The sequence below is a fragment of the Pteronotus mesoamericanus genome, unplaced genomic scaffold, assembly GCF_021234165.1.
Source record: "Pteronotus mesoamericanus isolate MK-2021 breed Mesoamerican mustached bat unplaced genomic scaffold, CSHL_Meso_final contig_116, whole genome shotgun sequence".
NCBI classification, from domain to species: domain Eukaryota; kingdom Metazoa; phylum Chordata; class Mammalia; order Chiroptera; family Mormoopidae; genus Pteronotus; species Pteronotus mesoamericanus.
In genome coordinates, this window is record NW_026555027.1 from 22,389,655 (window position 1) to 22,406,396 (window position 16,742).

General features: G+C 38.1%; 1 protein-coding gene across 1 annotated transcript in view; it reads right to left on the minus strand.

The window, feature by feature from the left end:
* The window catches only part of PLCH1 (phospholipase C eta 1), a 163,275-nt gene that overhangs the window by 65,868 nt on the left and 80,665 nt on the right, over nucleotides 1-16,742 (minus strand). Inside the window, exons 2-4 of the mRNA XM_054579866.1 lie at nucleotides 14,251-14,397; nucleotides 11,998-12,241; nucleotides 2,994-3,123 (exon numbers count right to left, since the gene is read on the minus strand). Of these exons, the coding sequence (XP_054435841.1) occupies nucleotides 2,994-3,123; nucleotides 11,998-12,241; nucleotides 14,251-14,397 (521 nt within the window). The remainder of the gene's footprint in view (nucleotides 1-2,993; nucleotides 3,124-11,997; nucleotides 12,242-14,250; nucleotides 14,398-16,742) is intronic.

Here is a 16,742-nt window from a genome sequence, read left to right on the forward strand (position 1 = left end):
TAGAAATGTCATTTTAAACTTCACCAACTTTGGGTCAATTATGAGCAAAAACTTTGACCAATATTTAATCAGTCTCTTTGTGAGGCTGATGGCTATTGCCTTCTGTCATTTTAAAGGGAGGGACCGATTGGTCCAGAGAGTATCAACATATTGGGTATTTAAAGCTCTTGGCTCTAGAGTCTTGGCATCCTACCTAAGTTAGGTCTAATGTTCCTATTTCTTCTATAACTTCATTTCAAAATCTCTAAGCCTGGATACAGAGATGAAACATTTTTCAAAACTTCCTTGTAAATGCCTAAAAAATTAAGAATAGTAAAACTCTGAGTATCAAAGACTTCCAAAGAAGCTGTCCATGCATTAAAAGATTTTTTTTTTAAATCAACTCTATCTCTGGGATTCCTTCTATAGTATATATCATTTCTTCCTCTTCTTTCCTTCAAAAACTAGTCAAAGAAAATTCTAGAAAGACTCTGTTTCTACCAGCAATTCAGTTTTAAGAAAGAAACAGAGAGAGAGAGAGAGAGAGAATGTTCCTGAAATAACACTAAGATCCTTGGTCCTATCACTGCCACCACAAGTGCTTGCAGGAGCATAGGAGCAACGGTCTGCATACAACAAGCCCAACAGTTTCTCCACTCACTTCTGGCTGGGTAAGTCTTTAAATCAAATGTCATAAAAAGAGACCCTTAATGTTTTCTTAAAACCTCCCTAAAGGATTTACTTTAAACCCATAGACATTTGACGTACACATTTCCTTGTTCACCCTCTAAAATGCTTAGTGCATTAGAGACAAGAGGTGTCTGAGGGGGGAAAATACAGAAGTAAAAAACAGTTCAGTATCTCCTGTTTCTTCCTTATCTTCCAAAAATACTCAGAAAATAATTATTTTTGTGGGTATAAACTTCACCCTCCTTTTGAAGCTTGGCCCCTCTGATTTAATCAGCAGCTATCTCTTCAGTACTAGGAATGCTTCCCGCGAAAAGTATTAGATGGGGAGGGGGGCTCACAACAGGACAAAAGTGAGATGTCAGAGAGAGAGCTAGGAACGTGGCAAATATTTTCACACAGTTTAAAGACAATTCACTCTACGTTTGACAGTTTATCTCCCCTCCAAAGTCCCTCACTGCATCTCTGGAGTTCCTTCTATAGCAAATGAGAGGAGACCCCCCCCAAAAACCAGAATTATCTTCCAGAGGGCAGGCCCCTTGTAGTACAGGCGTCTCCCTGATGTGAAGTTTAGAAAGGTATTTTATAGGAACCCTTCTGTATCAGTGCACCAGCTGGTGGTGTTGTGAGAGGCTGCGTTCGGCTTCAGTGAATTTTTTTGAAGACTCTTTCAGCGTGTTTGCCCATTTCATGATGGGTGATTTACGAACGCACCTGCCCATGCTGCACTGAGTGTTCAGCAGTTTTTGACCAAAAACTGCATGACCCCTGTGCCCCACCCTTTCTATACACCTGATGTGACTGCCTCCTTGGATGAAAAGGAGAACATCCCTGTGCTGATGTGGAAGAGGGGAAACAAAAAATGGTAGAAACACATTAAAATCGACATTCAAAAACTGGGCTTTTAAAGATATTATTTACTTATTTTCAGAGAGAGAGAAATGGGGAGAGGAGAGGGTGAGGCAAAGAAACATCAATGTACACGAGAAAGATTTGATTGGTTGCCTCCCCTACACCCGAACCAGTGACCCTTCAGTTCACACAGGTCAGCATTCAATCCACTGAGCCACATGAGCTGAGGTTCAAAAACTGTTTTGAGCAGTGGAAAAATACTTCTCTATAGGTGCATTCCAGCAAATAGAGAGTGCTGTGAAGGTGACTGAGGTTTAAACATGTAAGAATACACCATTTTTTATAAATATGAAAAATTCCGGGTTTTGGGGCCCCCCCTCACATATATCACGCCTCCCTTTTCTTTCCTTCCTCTCATGTTGTTCTCCGGCACAACAGGACAAGTGTTCCCCAGAATGCAGACTGTCTCTAGCCAAGGGCTTCCAGTGGCAGGACCACTGTCAGAGGCCACAGGTGGAAGCCAGCCCGCACCTTCCACTCGCTGTTACAACTCACCCCTCATGTTGTCTGCTCTTACCATCTCTAAGTGCAAGCAGTTAGAAAACAAAGAAAGCAGAAAACATTCAACATCATAAAATATCCTCCCTACACTTATTTGGGACCCAGGTCTCAGATCCAGGTCCAAAAGATCACCTACCTAGTCACTTAGGAAATCATTGCAAAACAAAAATTTGCATATGACTTGCCTCCAAATACGAGCCTTTCCTAAATTCATATTCTGTCATTTTCTTGACAGAAATGTCAAGAAAAACACTGGTAATAATTACTAATAATCTAACATTGTCTTCTCTACCTAAGCAGAGGACTAAATGAAGTCCCAACTGGGTACCACAGAATAAGTTTGGGCCCAAGCATTTTCTTCGACAACTTACCAGCAGGGAAAGAGCATCTCATCTAATACCAACGAGCAGTTGAGGGAACTTCTAGAGAGCTCCCTAAATGGCAGGAGTGATACATCACTTCTAAACCCTAAGGATTCTGAACCTTGAACTCATCTGAAACAAAATAGAGGGGTCTTGAGGATTTCAACAAGTCCTAATTTCTTTCATGTCTTCATTCTGATCCTCACAACAGCCTGTGAGGTAGGCAGATGTTATCATCCTCTGGAAGAGACTTGATCATGTTTACTCCATTATTTGTCAGATAAAGTGCTTATTATCATTCTCGAAACCAGCAACAAAACAAAAAGAAATTTTCGGAAGTGAAATTATGAATGCATGTTAAGTTTAGAAAGGTTTTTTTTTCCTTGATGAAACAGAATGTCTCTCTTCATCAAAGAAAAATAAAGCAATACACGGAAGGTAATGTTAGCTTCCAACAAAGCAAAATAGCCTTTTGAAATTTCTAAGTACGTACACCAATACAATCCATTAACATGGATTTTACCTAAGGCCAACCGGATTGTGAAAACATACCTGAAACATTTGTCTGACTTTTCTTCGGGGTAGGTTGACATTGAGTTTATGCATCAATTGGTGTATCTCTTCAATATTCAATAAGCCGTCTCCATTCTTATCAGCTTCCTCAAAGGTCTGTTTCACCCACATGCAGAAATGTCAAGAAAAACACTTGTATTTTCACAAAATAAAGACTATTTTGCTCTTTCCCAGAATACTCCCAAGGAAATGTATCATCAACATTGAACTTGAGAAGAAATTCTTTTGAGGAGACCCTGTTGTCTACAGGGTGAGCAACTAAATAGTGACAATAGAAGAAACAGGGGACGGAAGACACAAACAGGCAATTCTCTTCACTGTGACAGGAGTCAATCCCTGTTGAGAGGTTCTTCAACTCCAACGTCGTTATCCAATCTATTAGAGCATCTCTCTGATGTGATGAAATCCCAAGTATTCCACATTTAGGCTTGCCTTCTCCTGCTATGACCTTTCATCTAGTATCTTTTTCACCTTCACAAATACCCTTGCTACATGATTTTCAATTCTCTTTTCTCAGTTCCACTCCTACATTTAGAAATTTAGACTATCTAGTTCAATCTCTTTTCTGCTCACATGAGGGAATAAACTGAAGGAGATGGAGAGGTTTGGTAAGGATGAGTAAGGAACCCAGGTCTCAAAGCCAGGTCTCACGCGACTTAGCCTAGCACTCACCTCTCCTTCACAGAAGGCCTTTGACGGTTCTTACCTAATAGCACGAAACTTCTAGATGAAGGGCGGTAATGTGAACTACAAGTCTGATATGCTAAAGATTGTCTTCAAAGCTCAGGTATGATACTTGGTGACTTGCAACTAAGAAGCTGAATTTGTATACAAAGGGTTTACATCATGTGAACCGAGATTTTATAAGACTGTCGCGAGGATAAGCATTGCATTGTTTTACATAGTGGAGAAGCAGAATAAACGTTAAGAAGTGGATGAGTTGAAAATCCCAAGTTTGAACAAAGCATTTTTTAACAAAGAATGATTCATAGTTGTTGGGAAATAAATTACGGAAAGCAGGACTTATGTATATACTTGGAAAACCAAAAAGAGCTTCAAAATTTGAAGGGTGATGAGAAACAAAAAGAAGGTGATGAAAAGAAACCAGAGAACCACAGTAGGCAAAAGGCACAGGCTTAAAACCAAGAAACAGAAGAATGGGAGGAGGTCAGAAGGAAGGGTCAATGTTTGCTTATCAAACGGGTAACGTCAAACTGGAAGGTTTTCATTTTAAGTCAAAATATTAACTGATCTCCCAGGGGCAACAGCATGTTTGTATTTCTTAAGTGATTCAAATTATGATTGTAGGAAATTGTATTTTAGAAAGCAAAAACAATAAGAAAGTCTTATTTCATCTCAAGTTTAATAGAGGTGATTTTCAGATTGTGAATACCTTGCTTCACATTATGTTCCCTTTATAACATTTGAAAATAACCCGCCCAGGTCTTTCAAGTTCAGTCTTTCCTCATGGAGTTCAGGCGGGACCTCATTATCCGTGACACCTGGAAGCACTAGGGGGCAAGGAATGGAAGAATCCAAACAGTAAAACATTTGGGCAGATTACTAATAAATAACTAAATCTCATTATTTCCTTTTCTGGGCATGCTGTGCCCGTTCCATGAGCTCCATTCCTTTTGACTATGGCGAATGCTCTGTGCCCCACAAAATATTTAGCCAGAGTTCATAGACATGATGAAATATGTCCAATGACAGCAATGTTTTCATCCTTCTATTCTATAGTTCTTTACCAAAGCCTGTTGAAGACTTCTCCAGAGAAGAGGCAGGGACAAGCAAACCTTAGTTATGAATATTGTGCAGACACAACCCTGTTAGGGTGGGCCTGTGTCTGCGACTTGGCCTTCACAGTTGGTTTGGGGAATACAGAACTGGTAGGACAGACACGGAGAGAATCAGACCAAGAAACATACACTAGTTCTGACTCTATGCTGACCAGACCCTGTGACCATGAGTCATTTATGTCACTCTTTGGGACTTCCATTTCTTCATCTATAATGTCAGTAAGCTCAACTAAATGACCTTAAAGTCCCTTTCAACTCTAAGATTCTATGAAAGGAAAATCATTCTCTCCCGGTAACAGTACACATGGTATAGGATACAATTGCAGATTAAAGTATTCGGATATCTCAAAGTTGTTCTTCATAATTAAGACATGAGTGCCCAAGAAAGCCCTGAATTAATCATTAATAGCTATATACATAATATGTTTAAGAATAGAAATTGTTATACTGCAAAGAAAAAATTGGAAATTAAAAACTGAATGCAAAATGTGGCCTAATATTTTCTATCAAGACATTATAGGCAAATGTTAATTCCTGAAATCTATTTAGGATAGGAGTAGGCAGAATTTTGGGGTAAAAGGCCATAGTAATTATCTTAGGCTTAGAAGGCCATTTGGTCTCAATTGCAGCTATGCCAGTTCTTAAATAAAAGGAGCAATAGAGTCCTGGCTGGTGTGGCTCAGTGGATTGAACACCAGCCTGTGAACCAAAAGGTTGCCAGTTCAATCCCCAGTCAAGACACATGCCTGGGCTGCAGATCAGGTATCCAGTTAGGGGTGCACAAGAGGCAACCACATAATGATGTTTCTGTCCCTCTCCTTTTCCCTCCCTTTCTCTAAAAACAAATAAATATTTTTTTTAAAAAACAGCCATAGACAATATATAAATGAATTAGCATGGTTATGTTCCAATATAACTTTATTTATGGACACTGATATTTGAATTTCCTATTATTTTCTTATATCATAACATGTTCTTTACATGATTTTTTCAACCATTGAAAACTCACTCTTAGCTCAGGAGACCATATAAAAATAGACGGTGGGCCAAATTTGCCCTACAGGCTTTAGTTTTCAGGGCCCCTCACTTTTAGGGAAGGTGCAAGGCTCCAATTAACAGCATCCATAAGGGGCTGCCTACAGTCTTCTAGGGGTAACTTCCTTTGTGCGGTGTCAAGAGGTAAGGTGGCAGAATGGAGGAGGATGATCTGATGAAGAAAAATGCTGAGACTGGCTGCCAGTGCCACTGTTTTTACATGCTGGGCTGCTGAGATTTCAGACTTGAATTTATCAAATAGCACAACAAAAGACTTGCCTATCCTTACCTCTCTTAAGCAAAACAACACAGCTCTTATTTATAAAGTGCTTAATATGTGCTAGACAGTGTTCTAAGCACTTTATACACAACAACTCATTTGATCTTCACACACCCACATAGGGCAGGTGCTATCATTAACATCATTGCTGTGTTACGGATAAAGACTCGAAGGCAAAAGAGTTTACGTAACTAACCCAAAGTTACACACGGCAGAGTTGGGGCCGGAAGCCAGCACCAGTCTGAGTCTTTAACCACAACACCATATTGCTTCTAATATTAATAGGTACGAATACTGCATCTACCTCTAATTCAACATGTTCATACTGCAGAAATAGCTTGAATTATATTTTACACCGGATGACTTTTTTTCATACAGCCATTAAAGATTCATTATTCTCATTATTCATTCACAGTTGAAGTTTTTGGGCCTAATTGAAATATAATAATCATGAACATTCCAAATCTGTTCTCTCAGTTAATGTAATTAAATATATGTCCAATTAAGAATGTCAATTATTAAGATATTATCTAAAACCCTATCAAATTATAACAAGTCTGTATGAGAATGGTTCCCCAACTCAAATTACATTCCTTATTTTTGACATCAGCTTCCTTGTTATCATTCACTAATTTCCTCTTTTCTCTCCTCACACGAGTATCAGCTGCTTCTTTATTTTTTAACTGTTCTTCTGTGCAGTTCTGGGGTACACTTTATTTCCAGGTAGCTTATTTTCAGAATATGAAATCACTCAGTTATCAACTGGTTAATTCAAGTATGAAAACTTTCTCCTGCCACTAAACATGGACAAACAAATCCAGTTTGAAAACTATTGCCTAAACTGGGATAAATTCAAATTAGAGTATTATAAATTTAGAATGTTTACTGTAATCTCCATGATAACAATAGGACCTCTGCAAAAGAAAATGAGAAATAATTTAAACATTTAACTGCAAAAAAAATCAACTAAACACAAAAGAAGATAGGAATGCAGAAAATGAGGGACAAAAAAGCTATGAGGCACACAGAAAAGAAATAGCACAATGACAGAAATTCCTCTTTATCAGTAATTACTTCAAATGTAAATGGACTAAATCCTTCAATCAAAAGACAGGGGACTGGCAATGGGTAGAAACATATGACCCACCTACATGTTGTATATAAAAGATGCACTTAAAATCCAGAGAAAAACAGGTTGAAAATGAAAAGATGGAGAATAAAAGACTTGTAAATAGTAACCAAAAGAGAGCAGGGGTGACTCTAATAATGAAAGGTTATAAGAGATTAAAAAAAGGACATCATATATTCATAAAAAGTTTGATACAGCAAGAAGTTATAATTATAAACACTTATGCACTTAATGACAGACCATCAAAATATATAAAGCAGAAACTGACAAAATTGAAAAAAAGAAATAGTTCTCAATATCCTACTCACAATAATGGATAGAACTACACAGAAGACAAGTAAAGAAATAGAGAACTCAATAAATCACCTAGATCTCACAGACACACACACAACTGTCTGTACAACAACAACAACAACATACAAATTCTACTCAAGTGCACATGGGACACTTTTGAGGATAGACCATATTTTAGGCCACAAATTAAGTCTTCAGACTTAAAAACATATATATCACACAAACTATCTTTTCTGAATACAACAGGATAGTTAGAAATCAGTAACAAAAAAGAAATCTGAAAAATTCACAAAATTATGGAACTTAACGCACTCTTAAACAATCAATAGATCAAAGCAGGAATCACAAGGGAGATCAGGAAATACTTGTAGATGAATAAAAACACAACATATCAAAATTCATGGGAATTCAGTAAAAGCATTGTTAAGGGGGAAATTTATAGCTATAAATGATTACATTAAGAAACAGAAAAGATCTTGAATCAACAACCTAACTTTATGACCTAAAATAACTAGGGGAAAAAACCTAACTAAACCCAAAACTAGCAGAAGGGAGGGAATAAGAAGGTTTAATGCAAGGATAACTGTAATAGAGAATCTAAAAACAATGGGAAAAAAAGTCAATGAAACCAAAAGTTGGTTCCTCAAAAAGATCAACAAAATTGGCAAACCTTAAGCTAGATGGACTTGGAAAAAATAAAGATGACTAGATTATTAAAATCAGAAATGAGCCCTGGCTGGTGTAGACTGAACACTGGCCTCTGGAAGAAAAGGTTGCTTGTTCAATTCCCAGTCAGGGTATATGCCTAGGTTGCCGGTGAAGTCCCCAGTTAGGAGTGTGAGAGAGGCAACCGGTGGATTCTCTCACACACTAATGTTTCAATCTATCTCTTTCTCCCTCCCTCCCTAAAAACAAATAAATAAAATTAAAAAATTAAAATCAGAAATGAAAATAGGAACATTACTACTAATTCTACAGAAATATAAAATATTATGAGAGTACTATGAACACTCATACACCAATAAAACCTACCAAATCTAATCACAAAGACATAGAAAATCAAAATAGATCTATAACCAGTATGGAGATTGAACAAATAATCAAAAATCTCTCAACAAAGAAAAGCCCTGGACCTGATGGTGAATTCTACCAAACATTTAAAAAACTAATACTGACATTCTTAATTTTTCCTAAAAACTGATGTGGAGAGAACACTTCCTAACTCATTCTGTGAGGCCAGCATTACTGTGATACCAAAGCCAGACAAGATGCTATAAGAAAACTACAGAACAAGTTCTATTATGATTATTGTTTAAAAAAAAAAAAATCAGCAAAATACTACCAAATACAATTCTGCAGTATAGTAAAAGGAATATATACCATGAGCAGGTGGGATTTACTCCTAGACTACAAGGATGATTCAACAAGCAATAATCAATCAATGTAATATACCAGATCGATATAATGAAGAAAAAAACACATAAGCATCTCAATTGATGCAGAAACAGTATTTGACAAGAATCCACACCCTTATAATAAAAAACACTCAGCAAAGTAGGAATAAAAAACTACCTCAACATCATAAAGCTATAAATGAAAAATCCACATCAAATGTCATATTCAATAGTGAAAGAATGAAAGCTTTTCCTCTAAGATCAGGAATAAGGCAAGGATGCCTGCTTTCGCTATGTCTATTTAACATAGTACTGGAAGTTCTAGCCAGAGCAATTAGACAAGAAAAAGAAATTTTAAAAGCTTCTAAATCAGACAGTGAGAAATAAAATTATCTCTTTGCAGGTGATATCATCTTTAATGTAGAAAATTCTAAAGAGTCCACAAAAGAAAAACTTGTTAAAGCTTTTTAATAAATGAATTTAGAAAAGTACCAAGATACAGAGTCAACATACAAATCAGTTGTATTTGTATATACAATTGAAAAAGTAAATTATAAAAATGATTCCATTTACAATAGCATTAAAAAGAATAAAATACATAAGAATTAATGAAGGAGGTGAAAGTTGTACAATGAAAATGACAAAACATTGCCAAAGAAATTAAAGATGACATAAATAAATAGGAAACACATCTCATGTTCATGAATTCGAGGACTACAGTGTTAAAATGTCAATACTACCCAAAGCAATTTACAAATTCAGTGCAATCCCTATCAAAATCCCACTGATGTTTTGCAGAAATAGAGAACCCTATCCTAAAATTCATATGGACTCTCAAGGGACCTTGAACAGTCAAAAAAAAATCTTGAAAAAGAAGAATAAAACTGGAAGACTAAAAAGTTGCTGATTTCAAAACTTACTACACAAAGCTACAGCAATCAAAATAGTGTGGTAGTGGCACCAACACAAATATATAGACGAATGGAATAAAATACACAGCCCAGAAAGAAACCGTCACATATGTGGTCAAATGATATTTGACAGTGGTGGCAAAGCAATTTAATTAGATAACAAATGGTACTGGAAAAAAATGGATATCAATGTTTGAAAGAATGAAGCTGGATGCTTACCTATATACAAAAATTAACTCAAAATAAATTGAGGGCCTACATGTAAGACCTAAAACAATAAAACTCTTGGAAGAAAACATAGAATGAAAGCTTCATGATGTTGAATTTGGCAATGATTTCTTAGACATAATACCAAAGGCACAGGTAACAAAAGAAAAAATAGATAAATGGAACTTCATGGAAATTTTTTAAATTTGTGCATCAAAGGACACTACCAACAGAGTAAAAGACAACCCACAGAATGAAAGAAAATACTTTCAAATCATATCTGACAAGGGATTCATAACCAGACTACATAGAAAACTCCTAAAACTTAACAACAAAAACAAACAAACAAGCCAACCTGCTTCAAAAATGGACATAGAACTTGAGTAGCTGTTTTTCCAAAGAAGGTATATGAATGGTCAAAAAAGCACATGAAAAGATGCTCAACATCACTAGTATTAGGGAAAAGCAATCAAAACTAATACAATGGCAGACCATCTCAGGCCCATTAGGATGACTACAATCAAAAGAACGGAACACAAGTGTGGTGAGAATGTGGAGAAATTGGAACCTTTGTGCATTGTGTTGGTGGGAATGTGAAAATGTACAGCTGCTGTAGAAAACAATAAGGCAGTTCCTCAAAAAATTAAAAATACACAGAGAATTCACAAAGGGAAGCCAACATACTGAGAATGCCAGAACCTAGGTCTCTGTGATATCACTGAACCACAGATTAACCTGGAATTGCCCCATCTCAGATCTCTCGTTCATGAAAAATAAATATTCTTTATTGTTGGCATCAATATTAAACAATATTGATGTCAACAATATCAGTATGGTTGTGTGGTTTGTACTGCAAAGCATCCTTACTGATTCAATTTGTTTGGTTTTTTTTCTACCAAATGTTAAGAAGCCCCAAACAGGATAAAGCACAGAAAGTCAGCTCCAGTGTTTGTGTTTTGCTCATTTATGAGTCCCAGTTGCATTTATCTGCATGCTGAGAGTATTGATGAAAACATCATGGCTCATCAATTCAGGCATTCGCATTGTCAAAACTCTTTCATGGCTGAGTATTTCCACTCTGCTTCAACAACACCCCAAGTGACAGATTACAGCTGGGACTCTGTTTAAATTTATCACCACTCTGAGCAAAAAATTAAGGCATGCATTCCAATGACAGCAAGGAAGTGGTTCTACTCCCTACACGGAAAGGGTCACACATAGTTTAAGGCCATTCAGAATGTACAGAAAGAAACCAAAGCAGTCTAACACCCTCACTTCATAGCTGAGAAAACTAAAGCTAGAACTGCCACATCACACAGAATGCCCAGCTCGATCCCAGCAGGAGAGGCTACAAGGGAACTTTCAGACTGAGTGCATTAATCTTTTTATCTTGTCAGAGCTGCAGAACCATAAGAACAGGTTTAATCAAGAATGAGACTCAGCCTACAGTGTCTCAAGCAATTAGCGAGGGTAAATATTACTAAGTAAAAAATAATTTCCCCTTAAGTATCTATCAGTTCAGTTTCCAAACTGTAAGTTAGAAAAGAGAGAGGGAAAGTAGGAAGGAGCTAAGTGCCTGGTACATAACTGGAACTCAGAAAGTATTTGTTAAACTCAACTGACCATAACAAAGCAGGAGATTTCTCTATACAAATAAATCCTTTCCTGGTTACTTCATCTCTCTTAGGAAACTGCATTTGGATATTTCTCAGTCTCTTCCGAAGAAGCCTACTCCTGAATTCATACCAGCTTGTTTCTACATGTGTCATGCATTCATTTACTCTGAAAGTGAGGAAGGGTCAGAAGGGGGCTAGGAGGAAAAATACAGAAAAAATATAGGGGGAAAAATACATTATACACACCCACCCACCACACTATCCCACACACACATACCACTCCACACAGAGCTCAAAATAAAGTTTTAGGAAGGATATTGATCATGAGTCCTTTGCCTTTTGGCAAGGGAATCTTCGTCACTAATGCCAGCCATCAGGTACTTGAGGCCCGTGATCCAGGTGCGGGCCTCCTCGGGGTTGGAGGTGATGAGGTCCAGGGACTCCATGTGGTTACCATGGTAGATGGTAAAGCAGCAGCTGGGGTCAAAGTTCCCCTCGGCTTGCCTGTGGAATATTTCAGACTGCCGACCCTCGGTGACTTTGTAAATGGAGTCAATGAGTACTGTGAGGAAAGTGAAATACGTAACAGGTGAAGGCATGCATACAGATTAAGAAAAAAGAAAAGCAAAATCATTTTAAATAACTTTAAATTATTTTAAAGTTTCAAAAATAAGCACGAATGAATTCATTGTCTGTGAGCTGTGTTTTTAAGTCCAACTGTGAAATGCAAGCCCTATCTCTACATGAGGCTTGACTTTCTGGGCAGTCTGCACAATGTTCTTCTAGGCACTGAGTCAGGATGGGTTGAAATTTATGAAAAAATAATAGACATGCCCAGTAGGGCAAGAAGGCCGGTAGTAAACAGATCTAATGAAGATGTCGACTTACATATTTATGCAGGAAAAACATACAAAGACCTAGAGCTGACCCTGGTGTTTTAAATATGCATGAGAAGATAGAAAATTGAAAGGAAAAAAAATTTTAGTGGTAACCAAATAACACAGTTAAAAGTGATTGGCATTTATAGTATGAATGTTACGATGGGAAAGATAGAGAAGGACTTAAGGAGGTAGAAAGGCACAAGGTGGCGTCCCAGGGAAAGAGCGTAAAGATACAGAAACACGAGGGCCACCCCAGGGCTGAGCAGGCCAACTGTGCTGGGCTGGAAAGCTCAAGAGGGAGACTAATAACAGGAGATAAAGCTGGAAGGGTCGTTTGGAGAACCTCAAATAACAGTTGAGAGATTAGCACTATGTAGGCACTGGAGCTGCACAGAATGCTTGGATCATAGAAGCACTCCAGAAAATATTACTTTAAATTAAAACAGTATTTTCATTTGCTCCCTTATTTGTAAGCACGAATCAGAAGAGTTGCACATCCTACTGATTGCCCAAGTACACCATCCACTTCTCCGCTCTGCCTCAAGAGCAGAGTCCGATTTTCTTCTGGTAGCAACTCATTCCCTTCACAACTCAGGAAAATGAGCCTATGCTCAGCTCGGGGCAAATTCTGGTGGGTCTAAGCTATTGGAGTGTCCCCATTCCTATTTTTTAACAATTGATTTAGGTGTGGAAATGCAACCCAGTTCTAACCAAGGAGACATGGGGCAATGTGCCCTAAGGGAAAGATCTAGAAAGCTGTTCTTCTCTCCTAAAAAGGAACTACCTGAAGAGAAGGTCCCTTTCTGCCTCTTCACTGTTATATCAAACTGTGAGGCCCATGGCAGCCCAAGTCATGTTGCTGTCACCTTGATTACAAAGCCAATGCAGAAAGGACAGGGCCAGCAGCACTCGGGAGAACAGAACTAGAGACTCAGGGTCCCGTGTCAGGGGCCTAGCAATCCCTGAGTTTCTTGTTATGTGAGATAATAAACGTTTTTGATCATGTAAGCCTAATTTGGTTGAGATCTTCTGTTACTTGAAGGGGAAAGCATCTTAAATGTCCAAAGCAGAAGAAACTAGCAAAATGGAGATTGGTTAGGAAACTTCGCAATAGGCCACCAGAAAGGTGAAGAGACCCTGGACAAGGCATTCCTGTGACACCAGGATGGAAGGAGCAGGTGAGAGAGACATTACTGGAGACTCCACCTGGACATGGTGCTGAGCGTGGGAGGTGTGAGGGCGGCGCTTTGACTAGGAGTCAGATCAAAGCTATTTTACTTGATTTCATTAAAACAATTTTGAGAACTCATTAGTCAAGTTAACTGGGCTCAGAATACAGCAACACACTCTAACGTTCATTGGATTTATTACATCCTAAACTTTCATAGGAAAAGTAAAAGACCTCAGGCTATAACATCTCATATCCCAAGTTAAAAGAAACATAGCACGTCTCCAACATGGGAAATATTAATGGTACAGCATTTATGAACAAGAAAACTTTTATGGATTTAAAGTCCTCAAAGAATTGAAAAGAGCAAAAATGACCATTACTCATTCTGTCTTTCCACATCCTTTAACAGTTGACGCCAAAACTTGCAAAAATGTGGAAGTTCCACGGATCCGAAGCTTCCACAAAACCCATTATAACACATGTGTTAGGGCAAGCAAAGAATTCAAAGGTGGATCTTACTTTTGGCCTTCTCGCTCTTCCTGGAGGGTCTCCATCGGAGGCGGGTCCGGTGTTCATCCAGGTAAAAGAGTCGGACAAGCCCTTTGGTCCCACGCTTCACTTTGATCATCTGTGTCCCGGACTGCATTACACTCATGCATCTTTCAACTGCAAGAGATCAGAACACATTCAGCTCTCATTCAATGCATGCATGTACTGGTGTTCAGAGACCTCACTGTCAAATAAAACCTCTCTGTCAAAAACAAACAAACAAACAAACAAACAAAAAACCCTCTGATTTACCCCTAATGACACCCAGGACCAGAAGACAAATTTGCTACAGGTACTGTGGGAAGAGTTGTTAAGGAACTGATGCATCAGGCTTAGGCCAGGAAAAAGCCTTCCTTACTGAAATAAACTTCCACTTCCGGGTAAATTACACATCACAGTTGCACAGAGCCAGCTTTTGTTCTAGCTGGCAACACACTGTTTTGGCATATGAGACTAATGATCACTTGCTACTTGGATTTATGTTCATAAAGCTAGGTCCCAGACTTCATGTTAGATCTTGTGAGTTTTTACATAGCCAGCTATAAAATCATCTTATGATAATGCTTTAAAATGCAATCACCAGAAACATAATAGGCAAAATGTTTCAACAATTGTTCAAGTTGGATGATGGCTCCATATGGGTTCATGCTATTGTAATTGTGTGCTTGCAAATAACTAAATATCATTTTTAAAATGTAACTTAAAAATCAAGTTTTCACAATTGAGCATAAAACATTTTTTCTTTTTCTTTTTGACTTCCCAGCATCAATTCCCTTCCCATTTTCCTGCCAAAAGCATTCTGGTTACTCTTTGAGTCATTCATTTTTCTCTTCATTTTCAATCATGTAGATCGTTTCAACTGATTTATTCTTCCAGTTCTAGGGTATCTCATCATTGCGGTTACAGTAATTGGTTCAGAAATGGGCATGTGATTGAATCTAAGCCAATGAGATAAAATGAGATATTCACTAGGACTCCTAAAAAAAAAAAGGATTTTATTAACCCCTCTGTACCTAAACTTTGCAGCACAGAGCTTCCAGCTGCCATGTTGGGTCCATGGAGAATAAGACCACTTGAAATGGAACCCAAAGCAGAGCTGATAAGCAGAGAGGGAGAAAAACGTCCTGGTCCTGCTGCTTGAGCCCTTCCTTCATCAAGCTCCTCGGGAAACCAAGATATTTCACTGAACTGTGTAGTTTCTGCTGAAACGGCTTCAATGTGAGTGTTCTGAGTGTTCTGGTGCTTGCAACACAGAGAATTTTAACCAATATACCCAATAATATTTATATCTGAGCTTGAGCAGACTAATTAACCTGTCAAGTTCTGATTCTACATATAGGATTTTATGAGTCCAAAAATAAACGTTGCTGGGTTCCTGAGATAGAATCTAGTGATAACTCCTCTAAAGAAAATGCCTTTGTTGAACTAAAAGGAAGGCTTATCCCAAAAGAAGGGGCTGAGAGGAAAACAGGGATCTAGATAAAAAAGATATGTTGATGAATTAAACTGCTAGGATTTTCCATCTAGAGGAATAACTTGGTGATTAAATTCAGGTAATATCTAAATTACTTATTATCCAAGTGAAAGCTATCATTTAAATTATCTCTACTTTGAAACAAACCTTGTTGGAAGAAGTCTTCGATGCTGTTGCCTGTTTCCCCATCACTGGTAAGTGAAAACAGTCTTTACTACTTCACGTGCTTTGGTGGCCTGCCCATCACCCCAACTAAGCAATGGGCTCCTGACTTACATTCTGGCAAACCTGTCTCCCTCCCAAGGGAACAGAGCACTGAATAAAAAACAGAACTGAGCTGTTTCAATGGCCAAGACTTAAAAGGTCTTCCTGGTTGTCCACCCCAAGATGCCTCTCCCTGTGGCTGACAAATTACTCCTTTTTCCTCTTGATTCTGTGACTAATGCAATACTCTTCCAAATGTTTCTTTGATTGTATCAGCCAGAAACAGCTTTTACTTCACCACCAAATACACAGGCACATAGATCACCATGACAGCACTGGAAACGCCTGGCCCTGGGCACCTGCAAGCAGGTTGCTGTTAGAAACAGATCAAAGATACACAGCAAACAAACTTCGACAACATTAGACCTCAGCATTGTTGGCTAACTGTCTTGTCTTTAGTAGGAAAGATAAACTGACCCCAAGACTTAACACTGTATGTGCAGGGAGCATACTCATTAAAGGGAACTTCGATCGGCATAACCAACTTTCACTACTTCCTCCACGGAGAGCCTTTTCTTCCCCACAAAAACCATACCTAAGCCAATGAACTACCTAAAGTTAAGTATGGCTTTAGGAACTGATATGACCAGGAAGGTGAAGTGTAGCTGACTCTTACTCATTTCATTTGACATATCAAATATCTGAATAATATAAATACTTCTTAAAGTGTTTACTTTGAAGCACAGAACAAGATTTGAGATTTAGTTTCACACATATTACCCAC